The 19,559-nt window shown below is 50.3% G+C and overlaps 1 protein-coding gene across 3 annotated transcripts in view; it reads right to left on the bottom strand.

The window, feature by feature from the left end:
• The window catches only part of TTBK2 (tau tubulin kinase 2), a 536,541-nt gene that overhangs the window by 247,811 nt on the left and 269,171 nt on the right, over positions 1 to 19,559 (bottom strand). For all 3 annotated transcript variants that reach the window (XM_085627231.1, XM_085627232.1, XM_085627233.1), the window contains exon 6: positions 3,262 to 3,402. In XM_085627231.1, the coding sequence (XP_085483357.1) occupies positions 3,262 to 3,402 (141 nt within the window). The remainder of the gene's footprint in view (positions 1 to 3,261; positions 3,403 to 19,559) is intronic.

Below are 19,559 nucleotides of genomic sequence, written 5' to 3'. Positions count from 1 at the left end.
AATGACATTTTAGAACCTCAGGGCAAAACGTGCACATGGAAACATCCTCTTGCCAAAGCATCAATTAATTGGGATTTGCTGTCCGGGAATTGGTCGGGAAAGAGTTCAGGTTAACCCTGCTAGTGGAAGCCTGCACAAGGAGGCTTTCTGATGTAGGGTGTTTAGTCAAAAAATCTTGTTCACTGGGCAAGGCACAGGTCTATGTGAGCAGGCTACTGGTGTGCTAACTGGTGGGCAAAAACAGTGTTTTGGCCATATGGCCATTAAAGCGAAGTTACGGTAGTCATTACAACGCAACAATGGTGTAGGCCCTGGCAGAAGAATCTCTGTGAGAACACTTGACTTTCTGTCAACAAAGGGCAACTGCAATTCTAGCACCTTCGCTGTTGGCCTGACCATTTGCGCAGCAAACAATTAAAAACTATTGTGTTGTTGCACTGTGTAAGGTTGAAGCAGATATCCGCATCAGGCTCCCACTGTCCAGCAGCATATTAAGAACTAGAGTAGACCAGTTTGTCCGTGTCCCTACTTGACAAGGATTCTGAGTGTGGCCATTCGAAGACAGTCCCAATTCCCTATAACACCCTAGTTATGTACTGTCACAACTAGGAAAGCTGTATCCCTGACAAAGGAAGGACACCTGCGTGATGACCACGAGACATATGGCGTTTTATTGAACAAACTGAGCCCGAAAAAAACATGCACAGTCAGACTGAGCATGCCACCTAACTGCCACATGAGAGATGCAATAAAACGTATCAATGAACAGTCAGCTTGCCCGGGTGAGGCGAACAGCACCTAGAGCCCTTGAAGGCCTCCTTTCCACTTCGGTTTGTAGCCTCCAAAAACCTGAATGCATTAGATTGGTGGAACATGTTTATAGGATAAAAGGAAACCTCAAAAGTGGAGAGGATGCAAAGAAGACTTTCAACGCTTGTTGATCATGCAGCATCAGCATTTTGGTGTTCTCAACTGATGCGATCATTACAGACACCCACTGTACGCACTTTCACATGTTCCACCGGAACAGGCTGATGCACTGCCAGATGTTCTGAATCAAAGAGACCCACTGTATGTCATGGCGGCCCCCCCTTCAAAATTTGAACGCAGGGTTATGACCAGTCAGGCCCATGTAGATGGTCATCGACATGTTCACTACCACATGCAAGTACTCTGTTTGGAATCCTGAACCCACAAAAACTTCCCTTTGCTGGACTAAAATGTGTGGGGTTACAGGAAAATGAGACATGATAAAGCAGAGCAGCCCTTAGGCCAGGACCCCCCTGCACTACCACTTTCCTGCACTGCCCGAGCACAGTTCTGGGGCAAATTGGGAATCCTGGTGGATCAACTGACAGCTTACTGGTGAACAGCAAGGTTGCTAAGAAAGAGAACATTGCTCCATGAGCTACTGACACTTCAGTACACAGTACGTTTGTAGGCAATGGGGGATTGTTTGGGCTTTAAGCAAAGAGCTTGCTTTATAGGTTGCAAAAAAAGTCATCAATCTCTTGAGTGAAGACCTGTCCTCACAGAATAGGGATTTGTCAAAAAGAGGGTACAGTAGTATTTAAAAACAACATCAAGGATGCCCAGCACAGTGAATATAATTTTCATTAAATCGCTTGACCAGGGCATGTGATTTGTTGGCACTCATCATCAGCTCAATTTAAGGAGATCTGTAATTTTTCATACAGGGAAAAGAACTGTCCCTTCCGATCTCTAAATAAGATGCTTGTGTACTGTATGCAGCGTTCATCAAACTTTTGGAGGTACTATTTTCTATGCCGCTGTTTGCAGCCATGCAAACTGATTCTCCTAAATGTATATTGCTTCTTTCACTAGTTGCTTGTACTAAATATTGCAAACAAGCGAACTATTTATTTTTTTTGTAACATTTTTATTGACATTTTCAGATTTAATATACCATACATCATTCACATCTTTCCAGTTGCAAACAAGCTAACTAATCAGCTTATATTTTACGTTTTCATAAATTTAGAGCCTGTATGTCTTTTTTTACCATTATGCCCATCAACTCATGCAACTCTGGTTCAAAGGAAATCACCCAATGTAATTTCCTAATTAACCCATTGACCTGCCTCCTTTTCTTCGGGGTAGAACTCTGAGGGTACGAGAATTCCATAGACTGACCTACCATGCCCCCTTCAAACCTTCAGACTTCTTCAGTCAGATCTGAGGGAATAGTTTCAAATGCACTAATATCTGTGGAAAAAGGAAACTGAATCACCTGCCATAAATATAATTTGTTTTGTAGACCCTCGTGAAAGCCCCTGTGTTATGTGCTCATTACCTACCATCCATTGCAGTATGCACGATGTTGAATCCTTTGCACTAACACCACGTTTGAGTAATTTTCTGATAGAAAAACACTTACAATTAAGACAATTCACTGAAAAGAAATGTGCATCGGAAAACTGAATAAATGGCACCATGTAGTTCGCGTATCCCTCCTGGAAAGTCACCTTTGGTCCTTCCACTGAGACATTTACATAGTTTTGCTAATATCTTCTGTCTAACATTGAATCCACAAACAATTTATCTGCACTGCGCAAGATAATATCAAACTCCCTGGTACATTCACCAGCCTTCCATTCATTGACGGTTATTGCATTGAAACTGCTGCTGATTTTGCACCGATTTCTTAAATATATTGTGACCTGTGATATGCAGCAAATATACTTTAGTCCTTACCACTGACTTCACGGTCATGAAAATTACCCATTCCTTCACAAAGGTTGAAAGTAGTTTGCTAACCAAACAGACTTCCAATAATGAATCTTATTTACATTATCATAAGTAATTTAATGATGGTCTTCAAGTGCTATACCACACTTTAATCTGGAATGTTGCGAGTTCCACTGAACACAGCGGAGTGGCTCGGCACCAATAATGGCTGGTTGAGACCATTCCAATGTTTGTCTTTCTATTTCTCTGTTATTCATTTACAACTGTACCCACAATGGAGGGAAAGTCAGAATAGCTTTAAAGGCCTTCTGTCTCGGCCTATAACGGTTGTTAAAGGACTTCACCCTTGTTATAAGCCATCGCATGCACCTAGGGCCTCTAACTCGAATTCAGGGCCTTTAACACAGATTATTGCCCAAGGTAGAACGCCCGTAAAGTTATTATGACATTCCATCCAGCAGGCTATAGTGTTTGCTTAGTTAGCTGTCCCCAGCGCATTTGAATTGTAAATTAAAGTTGAGTTGTGGTGGACTCAAGGACATCCTCACTTACCGGTTTAATGTCTCGGTGTAAAAATCCCACTGAATGAATGCTTTCGATAGACTCCAGGATCTGTTTCCCTAGCCGCAGAGTAGTGCTGATGGTGAAGGTACCTCGAGACTGACTTCGACGAAGATCTGCTAGGTTCCGGCCCTACAGAAAAGCAACGGCACTTAGAAGGTTTCATACTAACTTATTTTTTTAAAAGTGTTCCCATCAAAGCACTTTGAGTTATATGGTATACATTAATTGCATCAAATTGAAAAAATACCGGTACTTCTTCAAAGCCTTGTACCCTTTGTGTATAGACAATACCAGGTATGGGCATACAGATGAGCACAACCAAGCCTCACGGTGACAGTCAGATATTGGTCCATTGAACAAATGAGACACTGCATGCAAACAGTGGTAGTTGTTACTCTGAACGTTTTCAATCAACATTACATGCAGATTATTTGTATCCTTTAATGGGTAAGAGCAATCAATTCCTTAAATAACAAACCATAGCGCACAACAAAATAACACTATTTTCTAATGCAGAGGATCAGACCTCCCCAATGTGAAATAGTCATGGAGAAAGAGTGTAAAGCAAATAAAATGACTGCTGGAAATTTGTGAAGGCAGTGTTTGCAGTCTAGGTTGTATTGTATGCAGTTAAATGTTGCTACTAGAAGATCAGTCTTCTCTAAATGGTCTGATTGTATGCAAGCTTACTCCAAATTACTAACTCTGAGACCTCAATGAGTGCACACTTGAGAACTGACATGGGGAGCAACCACATGGCCCCTATGCACTTTTGCTCATGTTCACTGGCAATGTTATCTGTGGATTCTTGATGGTCAACCTTCGACAAGCGTAGTTTAGGCATGGTTTGACCAGGGAGCTGTTAGGGAGGAAGTTATTGGACACCTGTTTTCTTTAATATTCACTTCTGTGGGCGAAATAAGAAGTGACCAGGCACCTCAAGTTACTTGATTGATGTACGCTGCTTTTGATACCACGAGTGTGGAAATCACAAGATGATAATCTTCACTAATGGCAGCGAGATGAGGAAGAGATTGGCACTTTAAGCAGCTTGCAATTCGTCTAACCACTGGCGATCGCTCAGGATAGAATCCCAACCCATTGTTCTTTTGCTGACCATGCTACTCAGGTTGGACTCAGCCAACCAGGTACAACTTGGTTCCAGTTTCTCCTTATGCTCCTGTGGCAGCACCAACTGGGTTCTTATCGGCCCATTGCTCTGTTGCCCGCGGACTATAAAATCTACGGGAAGATCCTGGCGGACAGGTATGCCACAGTCCTCACAAAACTGATCCACCCGGATCAGAACGGGTTCGTGCCGGGCAGGAACACTTCCCACAATATACAGCGAGTGTTCAATGTACAGGACCAGATACGAGATCGCTTCCCCCGAGCGGCGTGCCTGGTTTTGGACCTGGAAAAAGCATTTGATATCCTCTCATGGCCGTATTTGTTTCAGGTCCTGCGTTGAATGGGGATAGGGCCTCGCCTCCAGGCGTACACCAAGCTCATATATTCCACGCCCACCTCTAGAACGCGGCTAGGACCCCTCATTTCCGCCCCGTTCCCGGTCTGTCGGGGCACCCGGCAGGGATGCCCGCTTTCCCCCCTGCTCTTCGCCATGGCGATGGAACCTCTGGAGATTCACTTCCGCGCCGCGGGTGAGGGGTGGGGAATCCCAATTGCCGACTCCACTTATGTGGTATCATTGTATGCGGACGACGTGCTCATCTATGTCCGCGATATTGCGGCGGATCTCTCCCCTATCCTATGCGTATTGCAGGATTTTGAGGAGGTATTTGGACTCAAAGTCAATTGGTCCAAATCCACCATATATCCCCTGGTGCAGGCCATGCCCCAGTGTCCTTTGAGGCTTGGTAGCGTCAATATCTCCTGGAGTCCCCAGGCGGTCCGATACCTGGGAGTTTGGCTATATCACACACCTCAGGACATATATGAGGGTAACTACCGTAGAGTGATGGCTAGTATCGGATCCTCCATACACTTTTGGAAAGATCTCCCATTGGCGGTCACAGGGAAAATAGCAGTCGCTAAGATGATCCTTGTTCCGCGACTACTATACTACTTCTCTAACCTCCCGGTAGTTCCTCCACGCTCCTTTTTCAAGGAGCTCGACACCCTGCTTGTGAACCTCATCTGGGGATCCGGGCGCAGGCGCATTGCTCTTGCCAAGCTGCAGCTGCCTCTCGATCAGGGGGGACTAGCTGCTCCGTCCTTTGAAGCTTACTTCCTGGCCGCCCAGCTGCAATGGGTATCGCACTGGACAGCGGGCCGGGCACAGGGGGAACTGCTTACAGCAGCCGGGCGAGTCCAGATCATACCATCAACCGAATGCTACTACCAGGGGCAGCGCCGCCTCCGACCAAGCCACTCCAGGTGATGACAGCACATGCCTGTTTGACGTGCATCCATAGAATGGACTGCGCAGCGCCCCCATACTCCCCCCTTCTGCCGCTGGTAGGGTTTCCAAAGGGTCGAGTACACTACACGGAGCGGATGCCGCCCACATGGTGGGTACACTCATTGACGGACGTAGGCTCACTATACCTCAACAAACAACTTCAAACCTTCGAGGCGCTCGTAGAAGACTTTGACCTCCCTAGGGGACAGTTTCTCCTATATAGGCAGCTCATGGAAGACTGCCGCAAACAGTGGCAACAAGTAGAAACAGAATCCCCTACTCACCCGGTAATTCATGCATTATTACAGATGGGTCCCGGGCGACACTTAGTTACATGGATGTATAAAGCCATACGGTCCCTTAAGCAACCCACCCTTGCACCCCTCTGGGAGAAATGGGAAACAGACTTCCGTAGGCCGCTTCACGATAGGGAATGGACTCGGGCATTAGAATTCACAAAAAAAGTGTCCCGGAACTCTTGTTTTAAAAACATACAGCTGCATATATTACACCAGGCATATCTTACCCCCGAAAAGTTACAAAAGTACTTTCCAGGAGGTTCCTTCACCTGTCCCAGATGCCCGGAGCCTAATGCCTCATTCCAGCACAAGCTATGGGATTGCCCGACGCTCCACAGCTACTGGGACACAGTCCACACCACACTTAGGATGGTCACGGGCCTCCCAGACCTATACACATGGGAAGCTAGTGCCCTTGGAATCTGCAAACGCCGCAAAAACATGAAGGTGGAAATGCACTTTGCGTCCTTGTTGCTCCTCCTTGCTAAGCGGTGCATCACTATGCATTGGAAAACACCGGGGGGCCCTCCTCTAGTGGCATGGGTGGGTGCCGTTAAGAAGTGGGGCGCAGCTGAAGAGGGAATACTCCGCACAGAAGAGGTTAAGAGAATCTGTAAACATCCCATTTCTATGCCATGGGCCATGTTACTCCACTCCTTCACACAAGAAACACTGACAACGCCGGAGTCCCAACCTACCGGTTCCCCGGGGGTGCTCGGGCCCCTGCGGCTGCCCGGGATGACTTGCAGAGGGCCGGGTCACCCGGCGGGTCACAACTGACAACCGTGAGCGGACCCTAACTACATCTTCATAGGGGTGATCTCCAGCACTTTCCCTCCCCTCCTCCCACCTGCGCATGCCTAACTAGCCACCCTGTCACAAAGCATCAATCAGGTGACTACCTCCAAACGGTAGCAATAAAAAGACACAGTGCACCCCAGTTCTATACCCCAGGTTTGTTTAGGTTTTTATTACTGCTGGCATGCCACCACCCCTATGACATCGTGCTAGCAGGGAGAGCACACCTAACATCTCTGCATACAAGAAAGACTGCCTCGTAAGGGTGCTGACACTACCCCACCACTTGTCCCTTAGACCCATCATCGACTCTGAGGCTACTCGAGAGATTGTAGACCATGATGTTCCCTGATCTCATGCCAAGATGTAGAGAGTATGCAAGATTTTTTTTGTGTATAACAATGCCATCATTACTGCTGTAATGTACGTAAATACAGAAAATGTCAATAAAAAGTTTTTCAAAAAAATGGTCCTGTGGCAGTAAAGAACAATTTACTTACCTTTGGTAACGCCTTATCTGGTAGAGACTATCTAGCCACAGACACTTTATCTTAAAATTACCCTGACACGTCAGACTGGAGCCACAAACATTTTTGTGAGCAGTACTCCTGAACGCCAATAGGTGGCGTAGGTCGGCTCCGCGTGGCGTCATCCGCACCAGAAGTGTTGTGCGTGGTCCCTGTATAGGCACCACCTCAGTGTGCTAACGTCAGTTTCTTTTCGAGACTTTCCACGCAAGGAGCGCAGAGCCACGAAGAACACTGACAACTTGTGTGCAAAGCTAGGGCCATGAAAGTGGAAAAACCCTGTCCCTAGGATGGGTGAATCAGCAAGGAATCTGCGGCTAGATATAGTCTCTACCAGATAAGGCATTACCAAAGTTAAGCAAATTGTTCATCTGATAGAGACTTCTAGCTGCAGATTCCTTCCCTTAGAATAGATACCCAAGCAATATCTTCCCGGGGGTGAGTCTGTGAAATAATTTCACACCTAAAAAAGTCCTGCAGGTCTGAACAGGCAACATGCCCGTCTCAACGGACCTGACTGTCTAGGCAATAGTGCTTTGTGAACTTGTGCAGAAAAGCCCACGTTGCTGCCCGACAGATGTCCAGGACCGGAATCTGCATGCTAATGCAGTGGTCACAGTTTATGATCTGGTAGAATGAGCATGCAAGCCATCTGGAGTTGCTGCAGATTTAAATGCAGAGCATGCTCCATCGGAAGATGATCCGTTTCTGTACGGCCTTCCCTTTCTTGGCTACGACATACCCCACGATGAGTTGATCACCCACCCAGAACTCTTATGCGGACAAGGTAGAATGACAAAGCTCTTATTGGGTCCAGCTGGTGGAGTCGCACCTCTTCCTTAGAGGGATGCGGCAGGGAAAAAAAGTAGGTAGGGTTATGAATGGCCTACACGAAAGGCCAGGAAGGAAGGAAGTCTTAGTGTGATGGACCAGCTCGTCTGGTAAGATGCTGAAGTACAGAGGCTTAGATGACAAAGCCTGAAGATCACTAATCCTCCAGGCAGATGTTATGGCCACCAGAAAGGCTGTTTTAATGGTTAGGAGTCTGATAGGACTATTGTGTAGGGGCTCGAAGGGAGCACACATAAAAAAAAGTAAGTACCAAAGCTAGGTCCCACTGAGGCATGATAAAGGGCGAAGGAGGGAACATGTGTTGGAAACCTATGTACAATAGAGGATTTAAACAGGGATGCCTGATTTGGGAACCACAGAAAGGCCGAGATAAAAGAAAGATAGCCTTTTAGGTTGCCCAAAGCAGAGCCCTGCTAGGCAAGAGAAAGATTAAACAGAAGTACCTGAAAGGGGGATCAACCTGATTCTCTGCATACCATGCTACAACTTGCTCCAACATCAGACGTATACCATCTTGGTGGAGGCACGCCGAACTGCCAAGATAACATTGTGGACTTCTGGTGGAAGGTTGAAAGCTGTCAACTGTGGCCGCTCACTCTCCATTCAAGAAGGAGGAGCATAGACAGGTTCAGGTGGAGGACCCGCCTTTGCTGCTGGGACAGAAGATCCTACCGAAGGGGCAGTCTGATTGGAGGACTGAGGGTCATGCTCAACAGCTCAGAATACTAAACTCTGCAAGCCCAACAAAGGAGCCACAAAGAGAAATTGGGCATGGTCATTCTTGATTTTCATGAGAACTCTGGGCAGGAATGGTATGGGCGGAAAAATGAACAGGAGACCTGGTCTCCACTTGGGATAAAAAGTGACTCAGAGAGAGAGTCAACTTGGAAACGCCAGCACGCAAAAAAACACTGACATTGCACGTTCTCAGAGGTGGAGAATAGATCTAACTAATGCTCTCTCCAATTCTGAAAGATACCTTGCACCACCTCCGGATGGAGATGCCATTCATGATCCACTAGGCAGCTGTGCCTTAGTTCGCCCACCTTGGCATTCAGAGAGCCTGCCAGGTGTTGAACCACCAGGAATATGCTCTGATGTTCCAGAAATGTCCAGAGACGCAGAGCCTCTTGACAAAGGTCCACAACCACACCCCGCCCTGCTTGTGGCGGTGGTTTCTGTGAACACTTTCACTAGCCTTCCCTTGATAGAGGGTAGAAAGGCTTACAATGCCAGCCAGTTCAATCAGAGCTCCAGCAGGCTGATGTGGAGCCTTGATTCTACTGTAGACCACAGTCCTCTGATCGCCACCTCTCCCAGATGGCCGCCACATCCCAGGAGTGACGTATCTGTCACCACTGTCAGATCTGGATGGGGAAGGGAGAGAGGTTTGCCATTGAACAGATTGTGGTTTGTTAACCACCACTGTAGATCTTTTGTAGTACTCTCTGTGATCTAGACCATGTCGGAGAGATTCCCCTGATTCTGTGCCCACTGGAACTTCAGGTCCCACTGCAGAGCCCACATGTGCCATCGAGCATGTGTCACTAGCAGGATGCAGGAGGCCATGAGGTCCAGCAGCCTCAGAGTCCGTCTCACCGAAACCCAGGATTGAGGCCAAAACATCAGTATCATAGCCTGAATATCCTGGACTGGCCGTTCGGGAGGATACTGCACAGTGTCCAGAAAAGCTCTAATGATAGGGAAGATCTGAAAGGGAGTCTGGTGTGACTATGATAGGTTGATAGTGAACACCAGCAAATGCAGAAGGTCTACTGTGCTCTGGAGGTGCGAAAAGATTGCCTGAAGTGAGCCCGCCCTCAACAGCCAGTCGGTGAGTTAGGGGAAGACTGGCACCCCTGATCTCTGCAGATGAGCTTCAACTAGCACCATTACCTTGGTGAACGCCCAAGGGGCACTGGTAAGGCAAAAAGGGAACCCGGCAAACTGAAAGTGGTTGTGGCCCATCATGAACCGCAGGTAACGTCTGTAGGCAGGCAGGACGGGGATGTGGAAGTATGCGTTCTGCAAGTCCAAAGCTACCATCCAGCTTCTATGGATCTGCTTTGACTGGCACAGAAGGAAAAGAACTGATGTCAGCACACTGGGGTGGTGTCTATATAAGTACTGCCGACGTCACTTTCAGCATGGACGACTCCACGTAGAGCCAAATAACTCCACCTACCGGTGCGCAGGGGTACTGTTCACAAAAACATTTCTGGATCTAGTCTGATTCCTGAAGATAATTCTAAGGTAAGCAATCTGCGGCTGCAACTCACTATCAGATAGTGCACACATACTGGTGGCATTGTATTTGTTGCAACCATATTAGGCACACAATTATGGCAGCCTCCAAATTGAAGGATATCCTTATTTTTAGGGCTGATGTTTGATGGCATCTGCACCACTCATGGCGGGCACACTGTATTTTATACATACTCTAAGGAGCTTTGCTACAGCCACTTTCTGCCCTCGTCTTTGGTGCAAGAACCTGCAGCCATTGGCTTGACAAATTGACAACTACATTTTCGATCAGCCCACATGACAATTTTAATTTCAGCATGTTTTCTATTGGCTGAGTGGGTGTATCCATTCACCTCCACTGGAATGCATGAGGGACTATTACACCATCTCCATAATGCATCAGTCTTATCAATTTATCTTATGTGCAAAGCAATCTTTTTTCAATTTAAATTGCGGTAGGAATTGTATTGCTTTTGTCAGAGTTGAAGAGAGGATGCCAAACCTATTTGCTTTATCAGTTCTTGTTTATATAGGTGAGGGGGAATTTGAATCATAATTACGTCAACAAAACAGAAAAGCAATGGCTGGCAGACTTAAAATTAATGGGTATGTTTTTATTAAAAATACATTGCGCATTATCTGGCAGCCACAAGTTATTTTTTTGTTGGTTTTAAGGTATTTATGTAGATTGTAGGTTTCTACTGTGATGAGTTTGGATGGGCAGCAGTACTTTGAAGCAGCCTTCCAGCTGCAGATATTCAATCACACTGTATCAAACCCAAACAATTTTTAGGAGGGCCATATTAACTTCAGAGACTATGACAACTCACTTGAAAAATATAAACTGAACAAGGCTAAAACAAACTCTTTGAAGTGGATTACTCGTACAAAGCAAAAGAAAACCCTCTTTCATCCATCGGACTTTCTAGAGAGTAAATCTCGCCTGAATGACATCAGAAGCAAAGCAACACTGGCCGGAGAATCAATGGATGGTCGACTCTGCCTCCCCATCATGCTGTGTGAGCGCCTTTTACATCCAACTGATTTTTTGGTCACAGAAATAGCTAAAGATTGTCCACCCAACTGGCTACTTCTACTTATCCAAATTCTATGCCTTGTACTCAAATTGTTTGCCAATAGCTTTTCTGCTATGTCACAGGAAAATAAGAGAACCACTTGGTGTTGGGCATCTTTCCACGGATACTTGGGTCTCTACACAACAGTCATAGTGGAGTTTAGTTCTTCCAGTTGTTACTCGATGTTCACAAACACAACAACTTAAAATAGATGATTTGATACCTTTAAAGTCCAGTGCAAACAATTCAATAATTGGTTGTGATGCTCAAGATATGATTTTAGTTGATTACTAAATTTAGTAAGTTAAATTACTAATGCCAAATCAATGTCCTTTCACCCTAGAAATTGATGTGCTGGGATCGGTCCTCCTCTGAAGACTGAATACTTCCAGCCGTGAGTTCCACAACCGTAGCATGGGCAACATTTAACTTATTTGACCTGGGCGTCCTGAGACAGTGCTTTCTCTACCACACCACAGAAGACATTGGTTGAATTGAAATCGAGATTTTTAGACATTGATAACGTATTTCTCAGGACTAACTAAGCCCATGGAACCACTTGACCTTTCAAATCCAAAGCAAAATGGAAGGTGGCATTAGAATCAGTAATCTAAGAAAAGGTAGTGCGGTCATTGAGCTTACTCCCCTGTTTCATCTGTAAGTGGATGAAGGAAGGAAACTTTAAACCTTGAGCAAAGGGTTTTGCTACTTTTACGTGTAGCAGAACCCTTTCATTCCACCGACCATAATATGGCCACAACTGTGGTGGGGCGTGGCTTAGCCGGCCGCAAGATGGGCGCACTTTGAGTGAGCTCTGCCGGCCAAACCTGTTATCCACCACAATCCTGCAGATAACTTCGGAGCTTTCACCTCGCTCTGTGTGATCCTGTTCCTGCGCATCTTGGGGCATCGACTGCTGCCTTTCTGGCCCCCGGAGCCCGCCGTTACACTGCTCTCTCCCCCCGCTGGCGGCTGCCCGGGCCTACTGGGCCTAGTTGAAGGCACGCGGCCGGATCGCGTGTCGCACTACTGTGGAGCCGCTGCCATCTCTCCTTGAACCGGCCGCCCCACTGAGAACGCAGCGCCCCGCTGGGGCCTACCTGATGCCTGACCCCCGCTGGTCCCAGTGAGTGCCGCTGCTGTGGTGGCTCCCACGGTGGGCTTGGGCATGTGTACGCCACATCCCAGGGCCTGTGCCTACCTTTATCACTGCTGGGGCTCCACTGCTATGCCTCTCTCAGTTGGCCTCCCTGCACTGGCCCCGCGTCGAAGGCTGCACGTCCCCGCGCCTCCCCGCTGCCATTGCCCCCCCCGGTTCTGCCATCTTCCGCAGCGCTCACGGTGGGAGCCAACAACATTGCAACCACTCCACGCCTGGCATTCTCCGGCTCTGCTGACTCCTCACGCCGCCTCTTCACTCTCCTCACTGGAGATCCGCCAATTTGCCAGCGGCCCGCTCTACTTACCACGCCTGGACCTCTAACTCCTCCGCAACACCACCCACTCACAATGGCCGTAATGATTCCCTCCTGGATCATGCGGCGGGTGCGGGGTCAGTGCCGGCCGCCTCTGTGCCGCTTCTGCCTCTTCTCCTCGCGGACTTGTTGGGTCCTGCGTGCCACCTGACCCCTGCTGAATCCTGGTAAGTGGATCCCCCGTGGGGGTGCCGGCAGCTGGGTTGGGTGCCCGATCGCCGTTCTGCGGGGCCTAGGCCTATCCCTCTCCTTGCTGAGGCTCCTCGCCCTCTGCCTCTCTTCGTTGGCCCCGCGACGAGGGCGGCGCGCCCCCTGCGTTTCCCTGCTGATTCTGCACCCACGGCCCCAACTCCCTCTTCTGCTTCTGCTGTGGGGCCGGTACTAAGCAAAACCAAAGGGGATGATGGACGGAGTGTTGAACATTGCAAGCACTCACCTCCAGTCAACTGATCTGGGTTTAATCCATCATCATTCTTTAGCTCACTCCGCCACCCCAGTTCAGACATGGCCATATGCAAATCAGTCTGACCCTGTGCCTCATGGGAAGAGTCCAGCCTGAACTGCCGGTACTGGCGCGGCCAAGATATTGCTCACACATCGCCGGCCCGGATGCCTTACCAAGTCGCCATCCTCGCTCCTTCTCTCCAGGGCCCATGGGCCTGGCGGGCGCCTACTTGGCCTGCCATCACCCGGGGTGACACCAGTGGCTTTCTCCCCGTCCTTCTCCTCCGGCCTGGCCGCCGCCTGCTTCATGAGTGCCTGGACTCTTGCCTTTGGGCCCAGATCGTCTGTTCCACTTTCTCCTGCCACGGCGCGCTCCACACACACCAGGGCTCTGCAGCCTTGACTCTCAGTTGTAGACGCTCTCCTGCTCTTCGGCGGCCTTTATCACCTGCTCCTGTCCGGCTATGGGAAAGACAGACCCTAATCAACCCAAGATTGCCTTTGATCAGCGCCAGCAAACTCGCCAGGATGGCGCGGTCGCCGATGGGGGTGACCCAGGCGTCCAAACGGATGTGGCCCTAACACGGGAGGACGATCTGAAGACCATCATGCTAGACGTTAATTCCACAGTTACCGGCATTGTGGCCCAACTCGACCAGCTGTCGACCCGTCTTGACACTGTCCAGGCCCGTGTTGACTTGCGCGACACCCATCTGCTGCACGTTGAAACGAGGATCTCTGATGCTGAAGACGCTGCCACTCAGGATCGTCACAAGTTCCTTCAAATGGACAAGATTCTTGAGCTGATCCTGAACAAAAATGAGGATTTGGAGGCGCGGAACGCTGGAGCAACCTCCGCATCACGGGTGTGCCCGAATCCACCAATATCTCAAAAATGGAGGACTTTGTGGAGCAGCTCATTCGCAAACTTTTTGGTGATGTCCTATCTTCCGTTTTCATCATCGAGCGGGCCCACTGCTCCCTCGGCCCCCGCCCTTCCCCTGGCCTGCCGGCTCACCCCATAATCGCCAAACTCCTGAACTTCAGGGACCGCGATTCCATTCTTCGAGCGGCCAGGGAGAAGGGAGAGATTCGTCATCAGGGCAACTCCTTGTCCTTCTACCCAGGCTACACTATGGCGGTGCAGGCTGCTCGCCGTGAATTTCTCCCGGCGAAACAGATCTTTCAAAAACATGAAGTCTTCTATTCCCTGGCATATCCTGCCAAACTACGAGTCTGGCATGGCTCCAAGATGCTCATCTTTCCGGATCCCAAAGACACTTTGGCCTTCGTGAAGAAACTGGACCGGACACAACGTTTTTCTCCTGCTAACTCTCAGGCCACCGCTTATGGCAACTTAAGTGATAATGACCGAACCTTATAGGGTGGCTAGCCAGCCAACATGGCGGACTCACATCTATAACGCTCCGTCTTCCATTCCCCATCATCTGACAAATGTATCCTGACAGAGCGCCATCGCATTCATGCGGACCAGGACCGGGCGTCTGAAGCTATTCTGCACCCGATGAGCCTAGTTCTGAGCCGCTTGACCCACCGGGACCGCGACAACGTGGGTGACGAGCGCGCGGCCCTGCTAGCTACGAGGCCGCGCGCCGACTGCATGAGTCGGAAAATGGCCGCCCGCACTTGAGCATCTGCTCCCACGGCAGCAGGAGACACCCGTCCAGCCCAGACGCAATTGGGGCCACGCAGCAGGAGCGTCGCTGCCAGTGGGGGACCCAGACTTGCACCGCTCCACTCCCCGGAGCCATAACTGCCGCACAATAGGAAGCAGGAGCTTACCCGCCAGGGGATGAGTTTGCCCGGGCTGGGCGACAGCAAAGGTGACAGAGGTGGGCCTGGTGAAGAGAGCGCTGCTGTGCCCTGCTGGACACCCCACACTGCAGCCCCCTGCGTCCTGGGGTAGCAATCGTCGCAGGGCTGCTGTCCGCAGTTCCGTGAGCCGGGGATGGACAGACTCTATCACAGTCTGGGGAGAGACCGCCTAAGACGCAGTAAGTGATGAGAGTGGGGGTCCGGACTCCCGCAGGACTCGCGACGCAGCGGCACGTACTGGACACCCCAGCGAATTTCGGCGGTGCCAATCCTGATGAGTCGAGCCCCTGGAGCGGCACGGCTGGTGCCGGGTGTGTGTGCTCACGAGATTGTGGACCCGCAGGGCCCCTGTGCTGCGGGAACGGGGCCTGGGCAGCCGGTGAGGCTTCGACGACCCGCAGTGGCGGTTGAGGCCTGTAGTGCACGCGAAACCAGACCGAGCGGCGTCAGTATAGACGACACATCGCCTGCTGACGAGCAGATAGTGGCAAACACACTACCGGCGCGCACTGAGGGAGACTCGCCAGTACCTAAGCTGGTGTCGGAGGGCACCGGCGACACGCGCGGAGACCCCCCCCCCAGACACCCCCCCGTTGGCGCCTGAAAGCCAAGCCCACGCTGACCCACTGGAGGGCACGCGGTGGAGGGACTATATGGACGCAGATGCTGTAGCCCCCCACTCTTATGCACGTAGAACATTGCTGCTTGCGTGGGTAACGTCTACACGGGTCACCGCCCTTGGAGAGCCTGGCCTCGTCGGTGCCGCCACGCAACTGGGCCGGCCCTGTACGCTGCCATACTGATATTGCTGGGCTCAGCTGAGCCGCCATCGCTGGGAGATGAAACATACTGCCCTATCAGCAACCAAACACACTGGAGACGGTCCTGCGCGTGTGACCCTGCACGTGGAAAGCGAAAGGCGGTGAGACTCCCACAACTAGCTCCCGCCTGCTCACATCCTCTGACCCACCCACAGGACAGTGCAACTCCCTGAGGGGGATACCACAGTTGGTGCATCTCCACTCTGACAACTAACAACGTATGCCCACGGCGCAGCAGCTCGGCATGGGCAGGATGAGAGCCAAACAGAAGGAAGGGGTCCATCCGAAGGCAGGCGGCAGGGCCTAAACAGGTTGATCGCGTGGGGGCCCCCGAGGAGACCTAACGAAGGAATTGTAAGTTCGGCCATGTAGGTGACGGGAGCAGGAGTGAACCACTGGGCACACTGAGTGTAATCATCACCCTCAGCGCTGAGAACACGCATACAACAAACAATTGATGGACGGAATGCTGACAATGCAGACATTCTCCCCCAGTCAAGAGATCTGGGTTAAATCCATCGTTCTTTTGCCCACTACACCACCCCAGTTTAGACATGGCCATATGCAAATCAGTCTTGACCCTGTGCCTCATGGGAACAGTCCAGCCCGAACTGCCAAGCCATGTCTTCCCTGGACCGGAATCAAGCATCCTAGGACCGGTTTCTGGCTATCAGCCGTCATCAGCCAGGATAGCTTGACTCCAGTGGCGTAGTGAGCATGGGTCCCACGTCTGGGAATACCCATCCCACTTAGGGCGAAAAGCGTTACAACAACCAATTGATGGACGGAATGCTGACAATGCAGACATTCTCCCCCAGTCAAGAGATCTGGGTTAAATCCATCGTTCTTTTGCCCACTACACCACCCCAGTTTAGACATGGCCATATGCAAATCAGTCTTGACCCTGTGCCTCATGGGAACAGTCCAGCCCGAACTGCCAAGCCATGTCTTCCCTGGACCGGAATCAAGCATCCTAGGACCGGTTTCTGGCTATCAGCCGTCATCAGCCAGGATAGCTTGACTCCAGTGGCGTAGTGAGCATGGGTCCCACGTCTGGGAATACCCATCCCACTTAGGGCGAAAAGCGTTACAACAACCAATTGATGGACGGAATGCTGACAATGCAGACATTCTCCCCCAGTCAAGAGATCTGGGTTAAATCCATCGTTCTTTTGCCCACTACACCACCCCAGTTTAGACATGGCCATATGCAAATCAGTCTTGACCCTGTGCCTCATGGGAACAGTCCAGCCCGAACTGCCAAGCCATGTCTTCCCTGGACCGGAATCAAGCATCCTAGGACCGGTTTCTGGCTATAAGCCGTCATCAGCCAGGATAGCTTGACTCCAGTGGCGTAGTGAGCATGGGTCCCACGTCTGGGAATACCCATCCCACTTAGGGCGAAAAGCGTTACAACAACCAATTGATGGACGGAATGCTGACAATGCAGACATTCTCCCCCAGTCAAGAGATCTGGGTTAAATCCATCGTTCTTTTGCCCACTACACCACCCCAGTTTAGACATGGCCACGCCCTAAGTGGGATGGGTATTCCCAGACGTGGGACCCGTGCTCACTACGCCACTGGAGTCAAGCTATCCTGGCTGATGACGGCTGATAGCCAGAAACCGGTCCTAGGATGCTTGATTCCGGTCCAGGGAAGACATGGCTTGGCAGTTCGGGCTGGACTGTTCCCATGAGGCACAGGGTCAAGACTGATTTGCATATGGCCATGTCTGAACTGGGGTGGCGTAGTGGGCAAAAGAACGATGGATTTAACCCAGATCTCTTGACTGGGGGAGAATGTCTGCATTGTCAGTATTCCGTCCATCATTTGTTTGTTGTAACGCTTTTCGCCCTAAGTGGGATGGGTATTCCCAGACGTGGGACCCGTGCTCACTACGCCACTGGAGTCAAGCTATCCTGGCTGATGACGGCTGATAGCCAGAAACCGGTCCTAGGATGCTTGATTCCGGTCCAGGGAAGACATGGCTTGGCAGTTCGGGCTGGACTGTTCCCATGAGGCACAGGGTCAAGACTGATTTGCATATGGCCATGTCTGAACTGGGGTGGCGTAGTGGGCAAAAGAACGATGGATTTAACCCAGATCTCTTGACTGGGGGAGAATGTCTGCATTGTCAGTATTCCGTCCATCATTTGTTTGTTGTAACGCTTTTCGCCCTAAGTGGGATGGGTATTCCCAGACGTGGGACCCGTGCTCACTACGCCACTGGAGTCAAGCTATCCTGGCTGATGACGGCTGATAGCCAGAAACCGGTCCTAGGATGCTTGATTCCGGTCCAGGGAAGACATGGCTTGGCAGTTCGGGCTGGACTGTTCCCATGAGGCACAGGGTCAAGACTGATTTGCATATGGCCATGTCTGAACTGGGGTGGCGTAGTGGGCAAAAGAACGATGGATTTAACCCAGATCTCTTGACTGGGGGAGAATGTCTGCATTGTCAGTATTCCGTCCATCATTTGTTTGTTGTAACGCTTTTCGCCCTAAGTGGGATGGGTATTCCCAGACGTGGGACCCGTGCTCACTACGCCACTGGAGTCAAGCTATCCTGGCTGATGACGGCTGATAGCCAGAAACCGGTCCTAGGATGCTTGATTCCGGTCCAGGGAAGACATGGCTTGGCAGTTCGGGCTGGACTGTTCCCATGAGGCACAGGGTCAAGACTGATTTGCATATGGCCATGTCTGAACTGGGGTGGCGTAGTGGGCAAAAGAACGATGGATTTAACCCAGATCTCTTGACTGGGGGAGAATGTCTGCATTGTCAGTATTCCGTCCATCATTTGTTTGTTGTAACGCTTTTCGCCCTAAGTGGGATGGGTATTCCCAGACGTGGGACCCGTGCTCACTACGCCACTGGAGTCAAGCTATCCTGGCTGATGACGGCTGATAGCCAGAAACCGGTCCTAGGATGCTTGATTCCGGTCCAGGGAAGACATGGCTTGGCAGTTCGGGCTGGACTGTTCCCATGAGGCACAGGGTCAAGACTGATTTGCATATGGCCATGTCTGAACTGGGGTGGCGTAGTGGGCAAAAGAACGATGGATTTAACCCAGATCTCTTGACTGGGGGAGAATGTCTGCATTGTCAGTATTCCGTCCATCATTTGTTTGTTGTAACGCTTTTCGCCCTAAGTGGGATGGGTATTCCCAGACGTGGGACCCGTGCTCACTACGCCACTGGAGTCAAGCTATCCTGGCTGATGACGGCTGATAGCCAGAAACCGGTCCTAGGATGCTTGATTCCGGTCCAGGGAAGACATGGCTTGGCAGTTCGGGCTGGACTGTTCCCATGAGGCACAGGGTCAAGACTGATTTGCATATGGCCATGTCTGAACTGGGGTGGCGTAGTGGGCAAAAGAACGATGGATTTAACCCAGATCTCTTGACTGGGGGAGAATGTCTGCATTGTCAGTATTCCGTCCATCATTTGTTTGTTGTAACGCTTTTCGCCCTAAGTGGGATGGGTATTCC

Source organism: Triturus cristatus, chromosome 9 (genome assembly GCF_964204655.1).
Source record: "Triturus cristatus chromosome 9, aTriCri1.1, whole genome shotgun sequence".
Classification (NCBI taxonomy): domain Eukaryota; kingdom Metazoa; phylum Chordata; class Amphibia; order Caudata; family Salamandridae; genus Triturus; species Triturus cristatus.
Note: the sequence above shows the minus strand (reverse complement) of the source record. Positions and strands in the feature narration are given on the sequence as shown.